Below are 23,878 nucleotides of genomic sequence, written 5' to 3' on the forward strand. Positions count from 1 at the left end.
ACTAGCTAATCTGTGATTGTCATAGAGGAAATTATTGTCAAGAGGGTTGGAAAGTGGGGAGCTGGACATCAAAGTGACTATCAATGTAAGACTTTACTGCAGCAAGACAAATAGAACCCTATCTTTCCCCAGTAGGAATTAATAAAAGCTCAGAGGACATGGTAAATAGTGAGCTCTTCTATTTCCATTGATGTTGGACATTCATATGGGCAGTACTTCACAATATGAAATCTGAACTCAGTCTTCTGATACAAGCTTGCTCATAGTATAGTCCCTGAATTCATATGCAGTCAAGTTTCCACAAATACTTACTCTAACTCATATTTGCACAAGATGAACAAGGTGAACTGCAGTTCTTACATATACACTATGAAGGATGGAATTTCATGTGATCTTGAGCAGCGAACAGATTCCCTGTGCCTCTCTGGATAACCTCTGCCATCTGTACCTCTCTTCAGAAGGAGGATAGTCATGGACTGCCCTTATCTGGTAGACCACACTTTAGCTGTTGCACTTTGGAAAGAAGGGAGTATGCCATTAGCTGAGTTAAAATGAAATACAATATCTGATATATAGTAGTCACTGGACTCTCTGTGACCTCATCCCTGCAAGCCAGTAGCTAATCAGTGTTATCTGGCAGGGTCTTTGTATTGTGCCCCTCTTATACAATTCCTATTTGCTCAACAAATGGCATATAAGCTTTCATCTGCCTTTTTGCCTCCAATAAGCATAAAGTCTATTGGGGGGCAGGAGGAGAAGCAGACTAACCTTTTCAGCTCGATTACAGAGAGAACAATTTGTTTTTGTAATTAGAGCTCAGCAGTGATTTCTGTTTCGCTGATACTCAGCTCGGTGTAAACAGAACTCAATTTTGACAACTGTTTAGCTCACGGCACAGTTTTAAAGTATTAAAGGATAATGGAAGACTTATTAGATTAGCTCTTGCCATGATCTTTTAGTGTCCCAGATAATTATTGTTTGTGATACAGCTGAATGGTTTAGGTTTGTGTTATTATTGTGCATGCATTTCTGTGTAATACTTTATCTGCTGTCGATGGGCACTAAAATATGCATTAGGAAGTATGTATTTAGTCAGATTGCAAGATATTAGTGGTATTTTCAAGTGGATCAAATTGTTCTTTTTGTGATTTTCACTTAATTTTGATCATAACAGTTCTTAGTTCCCAACTTCTTTTTTTAAATCTGTACCATCATCTTCATCATTATTATTATTATTAATAACACTCATGTGACTTCTACCACACTGCTTTGATTCAATCATTACATTTTATCTTTCCCTCTGCTTTGTGTGTATTGTTGTTGCATAATTTTTTTCTTGAAATATCACCTTTTCAATCTTTCTTATTTAGTATTTTAAATCATCCCTGGTAGTCAAATACTGGTTTTTACCTTGTTACTTGATATTTCCTCTTATTACCTTTTAATTACAGTATGTTTCTTTATCTCTGATCTTATAATTAGCATTTTATGTTTTGATCACCTTTATTCTTATTTTGCATAAGGCATGTCTTTTTGATCTTTTCACCACTTTTCCTTACACAGTTTTCCCTTTCTTATTCTTTTTTTTCAGCTAACCTAATTCCATTAGTTTGACTCCCTGTCCTGGTTTCATCTTGTACAGAGTTCATTACCTTCCTAGTAGCTGGTATAGTGCTGTGTTTTGAATTTAGTATGAGAATAATGTCGATAACACACTGATGTTTTTAGTTGTTGCTATGTAGTGCTTACACTAAATCAAGGACTTTTCGTCTTTTCTTGCCCTGTCAGCAAGAATGCTGGAAGGGTGCAAGAAGCTGGGAGGAGACACAGCCAGGACAGGTGACCCAGACTTGCCAAAGGGATATTCCATACCACGTGGCATCATGCTCAGCGTAAACTGTGGGGAAAGCTGACCAGGGGTCGCTACCTGGGAACTGGCTGGGCAGTGATCATTGAGTGGTGAGCAATTGTGTTATACATCACTCTTTTTTTTCCCAATTCTCTCCCTCACCCGTCTGGTGGTGGGGAGTGACTGAGGGGAGCTGGACGATGCTTAGTTGCCATCTGGGTTAAACTACAACACTCTCCTCTGATCAGGAATACTGCTTCTAATCTTATTTTTTATTTTAATAAGTATTTTTATACTGTATTGTCCTTGTTTACAGCAACGCATTTTTTTTTATAGAAGCCTAAGCTTGCAATTTCTTGGCAGTTCTGTATAGATTAGGGCAATACTTTTGAAGGTGATTATATGATCTTCCTGGACACAGCCTAAATTACTGGAATACATGAGCAAAAAAAAAAAAATATAGAGAGTTTTTACATTTAAATAAGTGCACTTTCTCTTAAGGTTCACCAGGAAAGCGAGTCTATGTCAGTGACTAAGTGGGTACATTTAGCAAAACATGAGTACTAGTCCATGAGTGAAATGCAGTTGTATTTTCATCCCAGTCTCTAAATGAACATCGGTGGCTCATGTTATGAAAGCACAAAGATTGCTTAGGGCAAAGAAAGCTCTGTCAAGGTTAATGGCCTCAAATCCTTCCTGCCCTAACCATCTTTTAATGTTCCAGGGTTTTTTTTTCAGATTACTTCTTAAATTTGCTCTTCAAAAAAAGAGTCAAACAGGAAAAAAATATAATAGTAACTGCACTCTGTGATCCACCTCACTTGTTATCTTTTGTATAATAATCTTTATGCTGTGTTCATTCTAATGTGCTACCATCCAGCAGAATGGTTTTTTGCTAGTTTTGTTCATGTTAGTTATTTCATGCTCCTGATTAATATTCTTGTTTGTTCTGGCAAAAAGTGGTAACTTAAAATCATCCAGGCCTTTCAGCCATATTTTCAATTTGCAAGTGAAAGGCATGTATCTATTTCTGAAAAAAATCACGCTTGTCAAATGGACATAGAGCAAAAGGGATTGTTATAATCACTGTGTAGTAGGGAAAAAAGGATTATATGTATATATGCACATCTTGCATATATACGGCCAAGCTATCTTGAAAAGAGCAGCTAGGTCTCTGGAAGTCAGCCCTTTCCTACATTGCTTTTATTATGTATTAGATATGTTTGTTCATTCTGTTGATACTCATCACAGCAGTATCTGAGTACCTCCCAGCGGTGTATTAAGCTCTTGGCTTAAGATATCTCATTTTCTCTCTAGAAGGAGAAAACAGCTGAGTGCATCAGCTTTAAATTAACGCATTTTTGGCAACCTATGTCCCAAAGGACTCCCATTCTAGTTAAAATCTCCAATTCTGGTTGAACTATGGGATATCATGTACGGAAGTGAAGACTGGAACAAGGGCATATCACTTTTTCCTTAGTTGAGACACTCTTGTAGTCAAACAGCAGAAACAAAAAATATTGCTTATAGGTAGCTGTTTGTGACAACTTCATACTAATAAAGAACACAAAAGTTAGAACACATGAATTATGTAGCCATTGAGTCATAGAATGTTTTGAATAGGAAGGGACATTTATAGATCATCTAGTCCAACCTCTTCGTTTGCGAAGCCTAGCCATGATGAGTCCAACCTCTCTAACAAAAGCAGAATTTAACATCCTCATTGTAAAAAAATTCTTCTTTGTGTCTAATCTAAACATACCTTCTTTCAGTTTCAAACTATTGCCCCTTTTTCTACCACTAAAGGCCCTAATAAAAAGTCTTCCTAAATCTTATAAACACCTGTAAATATACTGATATGCTTCTATATGGTCTCCTTGGAACATTCTCTTCTTCAGGCTGAACAATCCCAGCCTCTGGATAAGAATCAAAGGGCAAACAAATAATGTAGATATCATTGCAGGAGTCTTGTAGACCTCTCAGCCAGGACAATGATGCCAACAAGTTATTCTTTGACGAACTAGGGGACACTTCCAAGTCAACTGCCCTTGTCCTTATGGGGGACTTCAACTTGCCAGAAATTAACTGGGAGCATCACACAGCTGGTTCAACCTGACCAGATTCCTAAAAATCTTGAATGACAACTTTATGGAACAGGTCCTAAGGGACACAACTTGGAAAGACACTCTCCTTGATCTGCTGCTTGTCAACATAGTGTATCTCATGAGCAAAGTGGAGATTGGTGACCATTTCAGCCACAACAACCATGAAGTGGTCGAGTTTAAAATTAAGAGTTGAAAGGAGGAAAAGTGCCAGCAAAACCTCATATGTGGACATGAGGAGAGAAGACTTAGGGCTGCTCGGGGATTTAGTGAATAAGGTCTACTGGGAAAATGTTTTTGCATGCACTAGGGTCCATGAATGTGGGTCACTTTTCAAACATCACCTCGTAAGGGCACAGGAGCAGGCAATTCCCAAATGTCAGAAGTCAAGCAGGCAAGACAGAAGGCTGACTTGGCTAAGCAGGGATCTTCTCTTGGAAATAAGGCAAAAAAGGAAGGTGTATACCCCATGGAAGCAAGGTCAAGTGACATGGGAAGAATACAGAGATACTGCTTGCCACTGTAGGGAGAAAATTTGCACGGCCAACGTTCAGCCAGAATCAAAGCTGGCCAGAAATGTGGGGGACAATTAAAATGTTTTTTCAAATATACTAATGGCAAGAGGCAGTATAGAAATATCATTGGTCCATTACAGGATGAGGATGGTCACCTCACAAACAGGGACAGAGACAAGACAGAGATGTTTAACACTTTCTTTACCTCTGTCTTCCACATGGATGGACCAAGGGAGCCTCAGTGCCCTGAACTGCTGGACCATGACTGCAAGAATGATCAGCTTCCAGTCAACCCCGAAATTGTGTGGGATCTGTTGCTCCAGGTAGATCCGTACAAACCTATGGGGCCTGATGGGATTCATCCTAGAATCCTTAAAGAGCTGGCTGATGTCATTGCAACAACTCTCTTGATGATTGTTGAGTGGTCTTGGGAATCTGGAGAGGTCCTGGCTCACTGCAAGCTGGCGAATGTGCCTGGTAAAGTTATGGAGAAGATTATTCTGGGAAGTATTGAAAAACACTTCAAACACAACTCTGTCATTGGTCACAGCCAGCACGGCTTCATAAGAGGAAGTCCTGCTTTTCAAACCTGATTTCCTTTTATGACAAAGTAACCCACCTAGCTGATCAAGGGAAGCCAGTTGATGTAATTCTTTTGAATTTCATAAAAGCTTTCAATACTGTCTCTCCCAGGATCCTTCCGGACAAAATGTCCAACCCACAGCTGGAGAAACACATCATGAAGTAGGTGAGCAATTGGCTCGCATGTTGAGCACAGAGAATAATAGTGAATGGGGAAACATCAGACTGGTGACCTGTGACTAGTGGGGTTCTGTAGGGCTCTATCTTAGGTCCTGTGCTCTTCAACATCTTCATAAAAGACTTGGACAAAGGACTGGAAGGGATACTAAGCAACTTTGCAGATTACGCTAGACTCAGAGGAGCTGTTGACTCCCTTGAAGGCAGAGAAACCTCAACGAATTAGAGGACTGGGCAATCAACAACCATGTGAAGTTCAAGAATGGAAAGTGATGGATTCTGCACCTACAATGAGACAATGTACATACAGACTGGGTAATGAGATGCTGGAAAGCAGTGCCATGGAAAAGGGACCTGGGGGTCCTGGTCAATGGCAAGTTGAATGTGAGTCAGCAGTACCCTGGCAGCCAGGAGGGCCAACCATGTCCTGGGGGGCATCAGGCAAAGCATTGCCAGCCAGTCAAGGGATGGGATTGTCCCACTCTGCTCTGCACTGGGGCGGCCTCATCTTGAATATTGTGTGCGGTTTTGGGTACCAAAACATAGGAAAGATATTAAGCTGCTAGAAAGTGTCCAAAGGAGGGCAATGCAGATGGTGAAGGGACTTGAGGGGAAGTCATATGAGGAGCAACTGAGGTCATTTGGTGCGTTCAGCCTGGAGAAGAGAAGAGGAGAGTGAGGGGAGACCCCATCACAGTCTACAACTTCCTTGTGAGAGGAAAAGAGGGGCAGACACTGATATCTTCTCTCTAGTGACCAGTGACAGGACCCTAGATAATGGTCTGAAATTGTGTCAGGGGAGATTTAGGTTGAATATTAGAAAAAGTTTCTTCATCCAGAGGATGGTTGGGCACTGGAACAGGCTCCCCAGGGAAGTGGTCACAGCACCAATCCTGACAGACTTCAAGAAGCATTTGGACAATGCTCTCAGGCTCATGGTGTTAATCTTGGGGATGGTCCTGTGCAGGGGTAAGAGTTGGACTCAATGATCCTTGTGGGTTCCTTCCAAGTCAGCATATTCTGTGATTCTGTGATTCTCTAACTCTCTCAGCCTGTCCTCACAGGAGGGGTGCTCCAGCCCTCTGATATTTTTTTGTGGCTGGGCTCTAAACAGGTCCAAGTCTTTCCTGTGCTAAGTATTCCAGAACTGGATGTAGCACATCAGGTGGAGTCACATGAGAGTACGGTAGTGGGGTAGAATTACCTCCTTTGACCTGCTGGCCATGCTGCCTTTTATATAGCCCAGGATGCAGTTGGCTTTTCGGGCTGCTAGCACACATTGAAGGATCATGTCCACCTTTTCATTTACCAGAAATCCAAGGTCCTTCTCAGCAGGGATGCTCTCAATCCATGTATCTCCCAGTCTGTATTGATATTGGGTATTGCCCAACCCATGTTCAGGACTTTGCACTTGACCATGTTGGAGTTCACGAGGTTAACAATTCTTCTTTCTGATTTTTGGCAGTCAAAAAAGAGAGAGAGCTTACTCCAAAAGTATTTGAATCTCTATGTTAAGAATTTAAACTGAATTTCCCTCTGTAGGAGTCTTTCTTTTTTTTTCCACAGAGTAAGTAGAGAGCATAAAAAGGCTTAGTTTACATGTTTAAGCAATGTAGCCCTCCCAGAAATTCTTTAGAATTTCAGCCCAGGAGGCTAGGGTATAGTGAGTGCATCACAATACCTTTGTGAGTCTTTTAGGACCATTTGCTCTGCTGAACTAGGAAACATTCCTTCATTAGCTGATGTTTTCCAAGTATCTCCCTACTGAAGGTAGCATAATTTTCCTGAGTTAAAAGAAGTAAACTGTCGGCTACATGCAAGCTGTTAGCTTTTTAGTTCATATCATGTGAATTATATCATCTAATACATATGATATATGATCAAATCATGGTATTTAGATAGGACCTGAAGGTACACTGATCATTATCTTGTTCACCACGAGTGTGGCTCTTAGTTGTGGAGGATAGGTTCTACTATTGCTTATTTCTGACACAGAGGTATAGGATGTTCTCCCTAGATCAAACATGCTAGGCAGATCTCATGGTAGACAGTATTTAACAACAGAGAAACAGAGGAGTGTAAGAATAATTAATGTCGTATCTTTCTCTTTAGATCAACTGTCAGTGTACTGCCAACTTGATGCCATGACCCAAGTCCAGACTGAGTTTTCAAGAACATTAAACTTGCTTAGGGTTTGGTTGTTGTTTTGGGGTTTTTTTTATTAATTTATAATTTCCTGGGTTTATTCAGGATCTACATGATTGGGTAGTTAATGTCAGTTTGGTATAGCTGGTGAATCTCATAGCATTTATCAAAATATTAGTTTTGCAAAGAAAGTAAAGATGACTTGTTTGACTGTCTACTAGAGTTAAGAATGGTACTAGCCAATGTTCATCTTCCAGTGAACATTCCTTGCCTTCCTGAACTGCAAAGGACATAATTCAGATTTTTTGATCAGCATTTTCTTAAATCTGAACCTCTTTTTTTTGTGAATAGCTATACTGAAGTTTGGGACTTTTGGTGCACATATAGCCTGTGCAATTCCATTATAAACAACTTATCAATTAACTCCTTTTTCAATTCTTTATTAAAAGATTTGTAAAGGGGTACTATTATTTTAAATCATCATACCTGAAGAGTTTGTTCTGTATATATGTTTCATAATATTAAGATCATTGATGTAGAGTTGCACAGAATTGACAAGACTACAAGTTAAAGCAACAGATACCAGACAAAACTTTTTTCCTGAGAACTTTGACAACAATGTCAGAAAACTCTAAACTGATGAAATCTGGAGGTAAGAAAAATCAGGGCTCATAAGGCGGAAGACAATCATCATAGTAGAATAGCAAATATATTGAAAATAGAAAATAATATAAATGAAATATCAGAAAACCCAAATTGGAGCTTGTCAGCTTTGTAAATAATATATTTTTACATCAGGAAATTTTCCTCCATAAAGATAGGAGGACATTACTTTCTTCTGAGAGATATCATGTCTTGATAGAACCTTGCAGTGAGCTTTTGTATATGTAGTAATTGTATCTTTACTGTTGAACATGAAACATTACTTAACAGCAAGTACAAAATCTCTGTTGTTGGTGACAAGTAGGAACAAATCGTGAATATTGTGCATAGAAAGACAAGGAAAATAAAAGAAGAGACAACCTGTGTAAAACACACTTTTCATAGAATCATAGAATGGCTTGGGTTGGAAAGGGCCTTAAAAATCATCTAGTTCCAATACCCTTACCATAGGCAGGGACACCTTCACCTTTCACTAGACTAGGTTGCTCAGAGTCTCCTCCAGCCTGGTCTTGAGCACTTCCAGGGATGGATAACCTGTTCCAGTGCCTCACCACCCTCTCAGTAAGATTTTCTTCCTAATATTTAATATAAACCTACTCTCTTTTAGTTTAAAACCATTCCCCCTCGTCCTGTTACTACATGCTCTTGTAAATAATCTGACTTCATCTTTCTTGTAGGCTCCATTCAGTTATGATGATGGTGTATAGAAAAACTCTACTATAAACCATAGCACAGATATATCAATCCTATATTAAAGATGTTTTTGTGTTTGTATTGAAGATGCTGTTATATGTTTTACTTTTTTCTTTTCTTTTCCCCCAACCCTATAATCTATTAAACTTCACTAAATTTCAGTCTGGATGGATTAATTCCAAGAATCTCAGTTTTCTAGGCACACATGGGTACGCTGTAAGTGTCAACACACAACCTGGCAGGTAGTTCTAAACAGATTTCCAGGGTAATTTAGGGATAAACCAGATACAAGGTGTCTCAGTTTCTTCTCACATTCTTTAGGTTTTCTTGCCTACTTCCAAACTGCCTCTTCTCCTTTCATTCCTTTGCTAGGAGTAGGTGAGGATGATGTGTAACAAGAAGAGTTTTCTGCAACTTTGATAATTTAGAAGTACAACTATAAAGATTGACAAAGTATATGCTGAAGAACTCCCTTATGGAAATAATATTTTTTTGCAAAGTAATATTTTCCATTACAAAAGGATTTTTCTGTTTTGTATGCACATATTTATGGCTAACTTGACTGGGGACATTACAAAAGCTATCTGTGAAATCTTTCATTATTAAAGCAGCTTCTAGCATTTGATAGCTGTTTAAAAATATCAAGTGTTTTTTCCTACCTTATGCCAAAAGGAGATTTGAAATTGGAGTTTGGTTTTGGTTGGGTATTTTTTCTGGATTTGGTTTGTTTGGGTTTTTTTTTAATTTGAAAATTATTTTTAAACTTCTGCATGAGAGGGAAACTAGCCATCTCTCAGAGAAACAAAGGAAAATCAAATAATCTCATAATCTGTAACTATCCTACATGTAATTTTACCCAAAGAAAAGATGCTAATGTTTCAGATTTCTTTAAAATTCATATTTAGTTAAAAAATATTCTTTTATTCATCTTTGTCAAACTTACTTTACTAGCTATGACATCAAGCAATGGCAGAATTTCTCTTTTACTTTAAACCCAGCACCTTAGAAGTTGCAGTTTTGTGACCCTCTTAAGGAGTATATGTTTCATAGATAAACTAGGAATTTACATGTGTCTTCTGTGCTACTTTTTAACTATTTGTCACCTCTTGTGAGATAAATGAAAGCAGATACTTTTCTTCCAGCAGGAGCCATCAGATTATAAGGTGTCTCATTAATAAAGGGTAGTATCTCATCCATATTACATATAGTGTAAAAAATATGTGAGTGCAAATAAAGTTAAAAAAATTTGTGCACCAGGTTGAAAAAATGTTAAAATCAACATTTTATACACAAAAATGCCAGAAAATATGGAAAATATACAATAGTTTTCTGAAATACCAAGAATGTAGAACTAAATCAGTGACACTATGAAAAAAAATAAAAACCTGTCATCCAGTCCTCAGTTTGCAAGCAAGAGTTAAACATTATTAAACCTGTGGAGAAAACATTCACTCTTATTGGGCTTGCTAGGATTCATGACCCTGAGACTGATTCAACTGGTTAAAACTTTGAGCTAATAACACTAACCCACTAACATAGGTTCAATCCCCTGCATGGACCATTCACTTAAGAGTTGGACTCAGTGATCCTTGTGGGTCCCTTCCAACTGAGAATATTCTGTAATTCCGTGAAGTCTCATATAAACTCATTCAACATTCAACGAATAATTCCATTTAAGGTATTTATGTGAACTTGAAGATAGAATCCTCTAATTACAATAGGTTGTACATTCAGTTACACTTACTGTGCTTTGTATGTTTACATGTATCACATAAAATGAAAACCATTCTATTTTTGCATAGTATTGTCTTTTGTAATTAATATCTTCTTGGTGTGTGTGTTTGTCTGAACTGAAGATTTGCTAAACTTTTAGTACTTTTTCCACAGTTAATCCCAACTTCTTTAAAGATTTTTTTTCCTCAGATGAATTAGAATCTTTTATTTATCTTAATAAGAGTATCCTTTGGAAATTCAGGAGACAACAGCATCTTGTACCTGTTTCTGCATGGAGAAACTCTTATATTTTAGTGGACCTTTGAACATCTGTCAGTACAACATTTTTCCATCTTTTTTAGGCTAAATGTCAAGTGCTATTACTGAAATAAAAAGTTTGTAAAATGAGGAGTATTTATCATGGAGCCACAACTACTTTTGAGATAAGTTTATGTCAAATAAAAAGCAAATTTTCTTCTGGAAAAAGAAAAGATAGACGTATACTGAAAGACTATCAACCTTTATATAGAATATCTTTAAAAGGTCTGAAAGCCTTTCTTGAGTGAGAGTTGGGAGACACTACCTATCAGTCAAATTCCTTCAACGTTATCTGGACAAACTGTACTCTCCTGTTAAATGTGCTACACATCTAATAAGAGCCTTATGAACATGTACTTTTTCTAGATTTATTTTCGGGTGCTTCCATATGTTATGAGACCACACTTTAAGATCAGGATAGAAGTGTGTACAAATTAAATGAGAAGCCAAAGGAAAAAAAAAAAAGGAAGAAACATCTGCAGTACATCAATGGGAAAAATGTTTAAGCTGCCTGTTATTAACCGCTCAACCTGTCTTATGCTGGATTTCTGCATAATTATGTTACAGAGGAGGGGGGAAACAGATGTTGAATAAAGATTGAAAATAAGAAAATGAGAGACTTTTTAAAAAAAAAAAGTAATTGTGGTTGCTTTCAGCTAGACATTTTTGGCAAGACTTTTAGGCAACAATATATTTCTCAAATTCGTTGCCCATTTCTGGAAGATTAATGTAAAACAAAATGCTTCTTTTTAAGTCTGATCAGTTGAACAATTATACAGCACCAATAATCCTCAAGTCGGTCTTTCGAGAAAGCAGCTGAATATTTCCTCAAGCAGTTTCATAAATTAGATTAAATGAATATGATATCAGGTCAGAAACCCTATAAGCTCTTTTCCTGGGAAGTTGTTGATAGCTTATGTAATTAGCTGTTGTTTTCATCTGTTGCAAATATCCAAATAATCCATATAAGATACATTTTTATCAATCTTTACGGAATAAATGCAACCAAACTATACTTGTATGTTTTTCTGTGTTTCTCACACTTGTGTCATGCTTTAAAGCAAATTGAACTATAATTTTTAGAGAATATCTCTTGCTTTTTTTCCTCCACTGAGTTGATATTTTCTGGCACTGAGTTTGAATGCATTATGAAATTGCTGTCTGGATAGAACTATTAGAAAAAGGGAGCTGAAACTACATGTAGTCACTACGCTAAATCATTCGCACACTGCTACACTGTACGGTCCATTTTACCCTGAGTAGATTATTTACCTGAGAGAGAGTTATTCCTGAATACACTCTGCAGTGGCCCTTAGTTAAAAGTATTGTGTGCTTTAATGCAACTACCATCCTTTTTGAGACATACCTATTCACAGGATTAAGACAAAATCAGAGGCCATTTTGGAAGAGGGATTCAGATGTGAAATGAATCCTTTCTCCAAAGTTTTAATTTTCTTCTTGTTAACTAAAAATATTTTATTTTTCAAGCATTCCCGACTTTGCTTTCCTTTGCTATCCTCACCCTACATACCATCACAAGTAGACTTCAGTCTGTTGATCTGCTTCTTTCAGGTGAGCAAATACTTCATCTGTTAGCTGTCTTCTATTTTGATCCAAAATTTACATACGAGATTATAAAAATGTGCAGAGTTTGTTTTTTTGAAAAGTCACAGCTTAAAAACTCATGTAGCAGAACTTGATAGAATGCTATTTCTTGAAGACCTTGAAAGTAATTTGACAAAGAAACTGCATATTTGTATTAATCTTGTATTCAAGAGATTTGGACATAAATTTCCTATGAAAAAAACTGTTCAAAATTATATCACTGACTTATTCTATGCTTTTGTCCTGATAGAGTTTTTAAAAGAAAACATACCATTTGGAAGAGGTATAGATGTATAAAAAAGACTATGTGAATCTGTTTTACTTTGGGTATGTGCTGTGTGCATGCACATTTTCTAAATATATTCTTATTACACATCCTTAGTGTAATTGCAGGTGAATAGCAGTAGGTCACTGCTATAGTATGTTTAAAACTCCAGCTACACCATTACCACCAATCTCTACAGGAAAGCATGGTTTACGGGTACCAGTGGGTTGATGGATCTGTCTGTAGAATCAGAAAATATCTTTCTTATTATTAATTTTTTTGCCACAGATAAGCCATAAAATGAAGGCAGCAGATTGATGGAGGTTTAGGTTTTCTGCTCTTGTTTTAAATAGTAGATGTAGAACTGGTTCTTCTATTTTATAGCCTGAAGCTCAGCTGTCAACATAAGAGATGTACAGACTTAATACTTGAGAGCTGGGTAGAAGAATGACTTCCCACTTTTTTTAGAGCAGATTAAACACTGTACAGTATAGCTCATTACTACCTCGTGTAAATTTATTGAAAAGGCTGTTTTTGCTAAAGCATGAAATACTTTGTCTTTTTATTACCTACTTTACTGCAAGGCACAAACTTCAGCTGAGAATGAAAAAGTTTTTAATTTATAACCTTCCTGTTCATGTTGGGAGAAATTGTATACCTGACCAAAACTTTAAAGCTTGAAAGAGTATTCTTGCTTTTTGCTTGTGTGAGTGCATGTGCCTGAGTGCACGTCTCACTTGGTGTCATGTAAATGCAGTCAGTATACAGTTATGAGTTTATTAAATCCGTACTTCATGAGGGAAATACGCAAAACTCATTAGGATACTCAAATTAAAATAATGAAAGGTGATAACCATTCAGGTTTTGTTCAGATTTGGAGATTAATTCTGTGCCTTTTCGTTCTGGATATTATTTTTTTCAATGAAAAAGTAAAATTGTGTCAGCTTCCGAAAACCATACACCACCTGTCAAAAGAGCATTGATAGAGCATTACGTATTTTGCAGAAGAAACTGAGGAAGAGAAACATGAACAGACAAAGAGAAAATCAAGATGAGAAACAAAAGTTGGAAGAATAAAAAAAAATAAAATTAACTATTAAATGATATATTTCTTTTAACATATTTAGCAACAGTTTATATCATCATCATCATCATCAACAAGGCACTTCTCTTGTTTGACACTATAGACATACATATATATTTCTAAAATGAGTTCCTCTAGATGTATATAGGATAAAAAGTCCTGCTGTGTTCATTTGAACTCACCTCCTTTTGAATAAAACTCTGGATGTGCGGAACAGCTTCAGTTAGGCCTTAGCTAGAGTCAGTTTTGCACATCTTTTAGAATTCACTAAATTTTTTTTTTCCCACAAAAAAGAATTAATTCTTTATTTCAGATTATGGAATTGATTACAGCTCTGTAATTTTGCTATCTATTTGTGACAAAACCAATACTGGTAAAACACTCTTCAAGTTAAAAATCTGCTGAAATGCACTCTGTCCAAAGTTCACTGGACAAATAACATTTTTTCACCCAGTTTTGCTTAATATCGTTTTTTTAAAAACAAGGCAATCAAACAAAAAACCTGCCTAACAGAGGTGAGCTTAACCAATGTCACTGGAATAAGGTAAGCATGAAGGATGTGACTTAGTGAGGGAAAGAAAATGTTTTATAGGGTGGACTGTAAGATTTTTATGATCACATATTGTTTTTTGATTTTATTTTGGTTTTAATAGGATTCTCTTTAGGCAAAGCAGGTATTTACGAGACATTCCCTATACTGCATGCTTGCCAACACATGTTATATATGTACTTTTAAATTTTTGCTTGTGCTTTGAATTCTTCAGAATAACCTATTGATAAATGTTCCATTTTAAAAGGGACCTTTTTTTCTACTGATGTAGAAAATTACATGCTTAGGCTTGATAGGTTTAAAGATTGTTGACCTGAAAAGTTATATTAAAAAACTTCCTTTCCTTGTGTGAACTTATCTTGGATGCTACTTAATTAAAACTGTATCCAAATAAATTATATTTATTGTTGGCTGGAGGTTTATAATACTGTTCATGCTGGAGGATAGAAAGCCTAAACTTGCAATTGTGCTTTAGATAAACAGTTCTCAGAAGTAGTATTTCCTCAGTTTTTGGCTTTTTCTCCTGCCCTAATATTTATGTTTTGATCTGATAGAAATACATTGGCCTCTTGTGGTTAATTTTTGTCCTGTAATCTCTTGAAACTTCCTTCTTGTCCTTTGCTTCAAGTGCAGGAGTACAGAAACTAGTCTGCTCAATTTTTTAAAGTAGCACTAGGAGATCTCTTTTTCTTATGGAAGAGGTAGGAATTTTTTAAGCAAGTTAAATTAGTTTCTTCTTGACTGGTGTAGGATGATGTGGTTTTCATTAATCATGTGTGAGTGTGTTGTGTGATGTAACACAGCTGGGCACAACAAGCTGGAGCGTGTCTTCCAAGAAATGTCAAAACTGCTTTCTTGAAAACTGCTGTGAAAGAAATAGCATATTTTTGTAGCAAGAGCGATTAATCAAAATAGGACTTTCCCTAACACAATAACAAAAAGAAATCAATTAGATACCATTTCTGCAGCTCTGTTCATAATCACTGACAGAATTCTTTGTGAAATGTCTTATTATAGAAGACTATATTTAGGGTAGGGAACCAGTATTTTCAACTATTTCTGCCAAAAGATGGTAACCTACATCTATATTTAGACATTTGGAATGCAATTTTGATCCATATTCATACACCTAATTAGCAAAGCCATTCAGATCAACTATAAATACCTACATAAGCATGCACATGATGTTGACTCTCTTCAGTAGGACTCCATATACTATAATGGGAAGTTAGACACCTGTCTCGCATACGGACACCTTCCTTGGAGGCATGCAAGTATCCAAGTTTGGGGCTGTGTCCCTCTTACATTCCTTGGTGAGGTGTAAATGTATGTAACTGTCTGTGTAAACAACACAGAACAGTACTGTACGTTGAGTGGAAGTGTCTTGAGCTATTTCAGTGTCAGAATCAACCTGGTCATATTCGCAAACTTTTTGATGAGGATAAGCTGCTTCTCAATAAGTAGTTGTTTAAACATATTTTACATTGCTTTGGTCAGAAAGCGATATTTGAAAAACTTAGCCAATGACTAGTTTATGGTAGCATTATTGATCTCCTAAGTGCCTTCCAGATATTAAACAAAAAAAGAATACAACATAAGAAGATCAGTCTTTCAACAACAGTTATGGAAAGAAGAACTTGATTTTCCAGGTAAATTTTCAGGTTTTTTAGAAATAATTCCATGAAGTGTCTGCCTGTTTCCCTGATTACCCATAACTTCTGAACCAGAATTTATCCAAGGATACAGGACTCAAAAGTAAGTTTCCACAAATCTTATGGATATAGACAGCTCTAATAGGCTATATGTGTTCAATACAAGTTAAAAACTGATGTTACAGATTATTAGACACTGAAGACTCTTGACTGAAGAGAGTCATTAACAATGCCTCAGTTACTTAGAAAGCTTCAGGTAGACTGTTCCTTCCAAGACATTTTAGTCAATAATAACAGAAAAAATTTCAGAAAAGAAGCTCTGATTACTTCCGTTGCTCATACCACTATGTGTTATTGTAACTATGTTATCTTTTTAGACAATGCAACAGAAACCAGCCTAGTGAACAGAACTAAGCACAGGGAGACTAACAGCTCCTTTAAGTAGCTAAAGGAGGACAAAACTGTCATGAATAGCAATATTAGTGGAAACAAAGATCATAGAATCAGGGAATCATAGCATAGCTTGAGTTGAAAGGGACCTTAAAGATCATGTATTTCCCACTCCCCTGACATGGCAAGGTACACTTTTCACTATATCAGGCTGTTTAGAGGCCCATCCAACCTGGCCTTAATGGAAGGCCAGTGAATGGGCAAAAATATTAAAAGTTTTGAAAAAGTTTAGTTTTCCTTTGGTGATAAGTGGAAAGTCAAAAAGTGTAATTGTCAGTGAAATGACGCTCCAAAAATCAGGTACAAGAAGACTGTCTTCTGAGGACCTTGGAAGGCTGGCAAGACATTTGATTTGAAAATACCAAAAGAATATACATGAATTTATTAAGGGGGCAGTTGTCTTTTTTTTTTTTTTCCCTTCTCATACAAAGGGAAATAATCGATTTAGAAGAATAAATTAGAAACAACTAATAGTGCCTCAGCTTCTCCTGATCTGCTCCCAGGCCCACTTTACTAAGCAATTCAGCATACCTCTAGGAGGTCTCCATAAGACAAGGGACAATGCAAACAACACAGCATGTGTTGAGAATGCTACAGATTTTTGCTTTTTGTATAAGAGATAAGCTGTTGGTTCTTGGTATAATTATTAATTACTCACAATTATTGTCAGTTGTATTCATGGGACAGGATATTCTTCTATCATAGAACAAGATTATAACATATGTCCTTTCTGATGCCTTACAGTATCTTGTTAAATTATTTTCTATTTGTGATTCTTTACCTGCTTTTAGTCAAATAACTCTAAAGCTGCTTGGTAAGAGGAAAGCATTTTAACATATGTCCTTGCCCTCTGGGATGAATGCATTATGGATATAGAATCGTATTCACCCTTCTTACAATCACCTCTTTTCACCTCTTCATGCAGTGAACACCTCCAGCTTGTTGTCACTGCACTTGATTGCAGCATAGGAGGTTTACAGGGGCAAAGCTAGTCTTGTATCTTTTGTTCTGCCGTGCAAATCTTGCAAGCTTTACTTTCATACTTTCCATTTTAACATGTTTTTTTTCTACTTTTATAATTATTTTTGTAATTTTTTTATAGTTGTTAATAGGATAATTAACTACTTTTCATATATTTGTCGACAAGCATATGACAGTGTATTTTAAACACGCCTTTGTCTATATAATTCAACAATATCCTCGTGAACATTAATGATTATGTACATATATTAAAGTGTTCTCTTACAAAATGTCAGTGAAATACAATAACTTGCCTTTGTTCTGTGATTTTACCTGACTCACATACTCCCAATTCACTAGTCTCTTTTGCCAAGATCTGTTCTACAATTCCACACCAATAGGTACATCAAAGAGACATAATTTAAAAAAAAAAAAAATTGTCAAATAATTATCTTGCAAAATTTTGGGAAAGGTTGAATTTTCACGGATGAAATTTCTGTCTAGGTTAATACTAGCTTTTCTGTCACTATTGTATGTCCAAGTTCATGCAGATGATGCATTCATCTTTGATTTTAATCTTGTGTGGTCTCACTGAAAATGAGGAAAGTCATATATGCTTTTTGAAAGCCTTTAAAAAGTGAAAGATTAGAATTTAGTTGAGCAACAAATGTGATAAAACCCTGGTGAACACCCAGAAGACCTGAAGACATTGAAAGAGGACACATAATAGATGTTTTAAAATATTTTGTTCTTTTTTCCTGTCCCAAACACATAAAAGTTCCTATCATTTTGGTGGGTATAGGGAGCATTTAGATAGGCAAAAAAATCTTAAATTCAGGTGCATTTTAACTACCGGGCTATTTCTACGTTTTAAGATAATCACATGGAATGATTTAAGGATTTTATCTATATTAAAAATCTGTTCTCAGAAGGCTTTATATTCCCCATTGCAGCCTTTGATAATTCAATTAGTCTCTCAAAAATTTGGGAGTAGGTGATAAATTCACTTTAATGTTAAATCAAGTACCCCAGCAGGTTTCCCTAATATCATTTCTTCCCAAGGAGCTTAGCTCTAGAGGTGATACCTCCCCAACACAGCTTTCTGCAAGAAATATGTAGGCCTTTGGAACAGATTAAAAGAACTGTCTATATCAACATAGCTTCTCACCGTAATAAAGTTACTTCAGATAGTGACAGCAATCTCATTCACTCAGATTTCTGTCCATCCAGCTTAATTTATTTTAATTGGCAGCCTTAGGTCCCTCCATGGAACATATTTCTTGAATATGATGAATTATCTCAGGAATAGAAAATGTCATTACACAAGCTGACTTTAACCCTTCCCTTTAAACATTGCCTTTTGGGATTCCCAAATCCTATTGGCAGACACTGTTGAATAATAAGTAGGAGAGGATTAGCTAGATCTTCATTGAGTGTGTCTTTGGAGAATGCTAACAATAAAGCCAGTTTTGTTTTTCTACTTCTAGGAAATGAACAAAAAATACATTAGATGTGAAAGATGAACAACAGGATTCAGTGCGGTAAATAGATGCATGTCCCTGTAGAAATCAGATAGCAAAGCAAAGAGAAAAAGCCTAACAAGAAAAAGCTGCTTACTACTCAAAAAGAGGTGGCTTTAAAAGGCAGATTGTCATTGACCTTCTGTACTGGATTACAGTTTTGCTAGAAGAAAGACTTGAATTCTAGATTCAGGCATTCGTCCATGTCATCAAAGATGCATGCTGTCATCATAGTTAGAGTAGGCTAAGTGGGACACTGAAAGCTTATAAAAGATGCTGCATTTTACTCTCCAAAGCTAGAAAATACAAAATGTGACTGAAATACACATATCTTTCTCTGTATGAAATATTTTATTCTGCATTTTTATCCCACTTTGATTTCCTCTTTGAAATTTAATAGGCAATTATATTCCAGAACAACATTTGCTGATTGTTTTATAAGGCAGATTCTCACAGTAAGCAAAATAAATATATTACTTTAGATATGATTTTTTCAAAGAAAGATTGCAGACAAATTAATTTCTAATGAATTAGTCATAGGAAACTTTAGGGAAGATGGTTTACATAAACATTTAGATTTAATATATGATTTCTTCTGGGTTTTTTTGTCTTGAAAATCATACTTACATAAGAACTTCTTTTTATATGGAGCGGTTAACCTAATAAAGAACTGCCCCAATAAAGAATTACTAGTTTTGTATTTTATTCTTTTTAATATGATTATTTTCCTTTTAATAGCCCTTAGCTACCAAAAAAACCATGGTCTAAACCTGAAAATATCTGCCCTGATATATATTGTATCCCACTATATGTTGTGAATATTAACCTTACTACTTTGTCCAGTAATGGCTCTGAAATACCTCTTGAAGTTAGGCAGGTACAATGAACTGCAGATGAAAATGTTGGAGACAGTTTGTAACATCAAGCTGGAACTGAATTTATTTGTATATCACATAGACCAGTAGGCTGCAGTGGCTAGATGTAGCTGTGGTAAAATATCACGAGATCATTTGATAATGCATATGCACTCTACAGGATTTACTTTGGTTTTCTGCTTGATTATGTTTAAAGAAAAAAACATGATGAATAAGTGTGTCAACTTCTCAGAGGACTGTGACTGATGTTTTATGAACAAAGTTGTTGACAGTTGTTAACAGTTGTTTATCATCATAGTCTGACTCTCTGAGAAATACCAATTCAACATTGTTGAATCAAAAATCAGATGCCAAATTTTAAACGAGAATTTATTTAAAAAAAAATTTTGTGTTGATTTTGAAAGTAGCAGATTTAATGAATGGAAGAGCTCAGTCCTACTCAACCTTTTAAATAAGAATTTTGAGATCAGAATTGTCTCTGAGAATGGAATCAGTGACTGGTGGGAATTCCAAGTATGCCACTCTGTATCAATAAATTTGCAATGTGTCCAGTACTCTGTTCTGTTTAGGGTTCACTAGATCTGTCAGCCAATAGAGCCTGGGCTGCAAAAGCAAGGTGTGGCTGGACAGAAGAGTTAGCAAAAAGACTGTTGGCTGTCATCTGTCTCTGTCCCAAATTCCTGCAGAAGACAGGATGGCTGGTCAAGTTGGCAACATGCCAACTCACTCTCTAGACTAAATGTCTGGAATAAAAATAAAATAGAATGCTACTGCACACGATGTCACATATCCTGCTTTTGTAATGGTGGAAGCATGTATACATTAGCAAAACCACTCCCTGCTATGGTTCTGACATGAACTTAGATGGGATCAAAGCTGCAGCTGCAAGAAGGGTGTGGATCGGTTACAATTTTCCTCAATGAAGAACATTAGATCCCAATCCTTCAGGTATTCAAAATGCAGCACTTTGTCACAAGTTTTAATTCTGTAAAACAAAGTAGTAACTTGGTATAAACATGATAGTATAGTGTTAGGGAAAAAGGAAAGTTTTTTGCTTTTGCCAGAAAATAGCTCAGTGGAAAAATACCATGAAATTTGATCTGACCAGATACTGAATGAATATTTTGTGGATATCCCAGAAGTTATATGTGCATGTAATCACTTAATAATTAGTTTGGAAAGGGAAATTTTCCTGTCACTGGAAGGCCAATGTGCATTAGGAGCACATAGTGGAAAAGGGGACTCATGATGCCAAGTTACATACCTCAACCCCATCTACATTCATTGTTGAATGAAATTATTCTTTGTCTTGTAGCTGCTACTAGGTATCTCATGAAACTAGTATTCAGCATATGAATCTATGTCCTGTGGGCTTTTATTTAGTCCCTTGATTGACAAGAACTCTCCCTTAAACAGGAGATTATATGGAAGTTCTCTCTGGTTTGCTTCCCTGTTGCATGATAATAATAAATCTTTAATAGGAGGGGTGAAAATCCTGTGGCCTGTCTTCCTGCTCACTAGGATTTAATGTGCATAGTAGGAGGAAGTCAGGTTCTTGAGAAGATCTCAGCTGTAGAAATAGCTTTACTCTGAATCCTAAGTAGACTTAGGCAGGGACAGTTGCCTTAGGAAAGATTGTGCTTGCTATAGTCTTGCTCAAAGAAATAACTCTTAGCAAAAGAAGCACCTCGAGGATATTTTATCTTTGCTATCATGAATAATGTCAGATGTCAAACCAGTAACCTTTTTTCATCTGATTTTACAGGAAGAACTCATTTCTATGTGTTTTCCCAATTAAAAGCATTGGTTTTATACTTTTTGGGGGGACTTTGATATGAACATTACCCTAAATGTTAAAACAACTTCAAAAGGCCTTCAATTTAGTATTATTTCTATACAACTATCTCCATCTTTTAGAGTATTACTGTTCTGCATGGTCTATCTAACCAAAGAATAAGATTTTCCATGCTCTTTGATCTTTTAAAAATATACTAAAATCTGAAATCAAGTGCTTTTCCTGAGTCTTGACTTTTCTGGCAACAGTGAACTGAATAATGTACTAACATGTAAAGTCCTCCTAATAACAATAACAAAAAAAAGAAATGACAACTCTTCAGAATCAGATCAGCTATGTCTAGCAAATGATTAAATGCTCTGAAGTCTGATGTGGATAAAAGAGGGGGAACCAACAATCAAGAAAGGAAAAAATAAAAGGAGAATAAATGGAAAAAAGAATTCCAGCTAAAACAACTCAATTTTATTGAAAAGCTGTATGAAGTGTCAAATGTCATGCTAAGAGAAAAGCATAATCTCTATCTAAAGTTACTCAGAAGGCAGAGATAAAATATTTTGATCATGACCACAGTACAGAACTCATTGCATACTTACCAATAATGCAAAAATAATGCTACCAAAAAAATCATATATATCCTTTCATTTATTTCATTTGCATTAACCACTTAGGTTAGAGGGATTTTACCTAGGTAATACTAGGGACGATTAAGTCTGTTTAACACAGAGACAGATGCCAGATGTAAGCATGTAACAGTTACAGAGGAAGCATATGCATAGTATCAGCTCTACAAATAGTCAGGCTCCCTAGGCACTCAACAGTTTTGAAGCTAAGGGAGGGAATGTTTTTATGTTATAACATTTTCCCTTGGTGGTAGCAAATTAGCTGCCTTGTATCCATCTTCAGCTATAACTGCAGAGAGTCACTTGAGAGCTTATAAATAAGTTTAGAGCTCTGCTAGACTGTTTCTTAGATACCTGAGATGCGGTGTGTATACTGTGCCTGTGTGCAGGCACCTGTGTAACAGGTGGACACAAAACAAAAAAAAAAGTTTAATTTTTTGTCCTGTAAGAAAATTTTTGCTTATCTTATTTCCTTATATAATATAATTCCTTATATAATATAATTCCTAATATAATTCAAGGTCAGGTTGAGCCCTGCTTTCAGAGAGGGTGCTTTATTTTTGTCTTTTAGGAATTAAAGCCATTGTTTTCCTTAAAGAAAAACAAAGCAAAGCTACATTTTTATTTGGAAACCCAGAGGCTGTTTTTGAAGAACCATGCAGTAGATATTTGGGCTCAAATTTCTCTGCTTTCCATTATCTGTGACACTCAGAATTCAAGCCAATAATAACTGTACAGGTTTCTTACCATTTTTTATCCAATAGAACAAAAAGCCTGGGAGGAGGGTGACACATTAAAATCAAGTCATGGTGGAAAGCATACATGGAACTCTAAATCAAGTAAATATTATAGTGAAAAATTCCAGTAAATGAAAAGGTTACGTTAAATACCCTGAGAAAGCTAATAATGACGCATATCTAGAAAAGGTTTCACTGCATTTTATAGCAGGTCTTCACCATTTCTAGGGGTATAGTATTTTCACCACCTCTACAGATTTAAAATTTTCTTAAAGAATGTCAATAGGTTGATACAGACTGACATATTCTGAATCCTTCAGCAGCTTTAAAGGAAGCATCTGCATCTCTTACTTGTTTTACCCAAAGAGTGTTTAACTTATCTAATGCCTCAATGCTGATTTCCTCTGGAGGGTGTTCAGATAAATAAGATGAGGGCACAGCTAACAGAAATTACCCTGGCTGCATCTTACTTGGTGCTGTTGGTAATTAGCCTTTAAGTCTATCTCCAAGACAAAAATACCCTTTTTATAAGAACATGGCTTAGATTAGTGGTTGCTATACACCAGAAAAATAGCTTCTTAACAGTTAGCAGTCTTAAAAAGTGAAGATACTAGTGAAAACAAAGAACACATAACGACGACATCTTTGGAAATTGATAATTTTTCTTAAAGATATCTTTTGTCACATCAAAGTACTCTGACATCCATTCAAAAGTTGATGCTATAACAAATGAAAGGATGACAAGTAAAAGAGGGAGTCTCAGTTGAGCAGCTCAACTGCTGCACATAAATGTAAGTAGCAGGAGAGATTGTTCTGTATTAGGGTTGTTAATATCTATAATCTCCTCAATCCTTGAAATATAAGAAAGCAATCTGGAACTTATAGTTCTTAATGAAGGATCTAAGGAAAGGAAGATATGAATATTCTGAAGGCATTTTCAGTAAGTGTCTTTCAAAAATTAGTTTACTGTTCATGGAGAATCTGAAAGTATGGTGTTGAATCTGTTTA

General features: G+C 36.1%; 1 protein-coding gene across 11 annotated transcripts in view; it reads left to right on the top strand.

The window, feature by feature from the left end:
• Positions 1-23,878, top strand: part of PCDH17 (protocadherin 17) — a 92,196-nt gene that overhangs the window by 53,622 nt on the left and 14,696 nt on the right. For 6 of the 11 annotated variants that reach the window (XM_027650137.1, XM_027650177.1, XM_027650156.1 and 3 more), the window contains one exon: positions 12,246-12,329. The exons of the other annotated variants lie outside the window; for them this stretch is intronic. In XM_027650137.1, coding sequence (XP_027505938.1) covers positions 12,246-12,329 — 84 coding nt within the window. The remainder of the gene's footprint in view (positions 1-12,245; positions 12,330-23,878) is intronic. 11 annotated transcript variants of the gene reach the window in all.

Source organism: Corapipo altera, unplaced genomic scaffold (assembly GCF_003945725.1).
Source record: "Corapipo altera isolate COAL_440 unplaced genomic scaffold, ASM394572v1 0, whole genome shotgun sequence".
Taxonomy (NCBI): Eukaryota; Metazoa; Chordata; class Aves; order Passeriformes; family Pipridae; genus Corapipo; species Corapipo altera.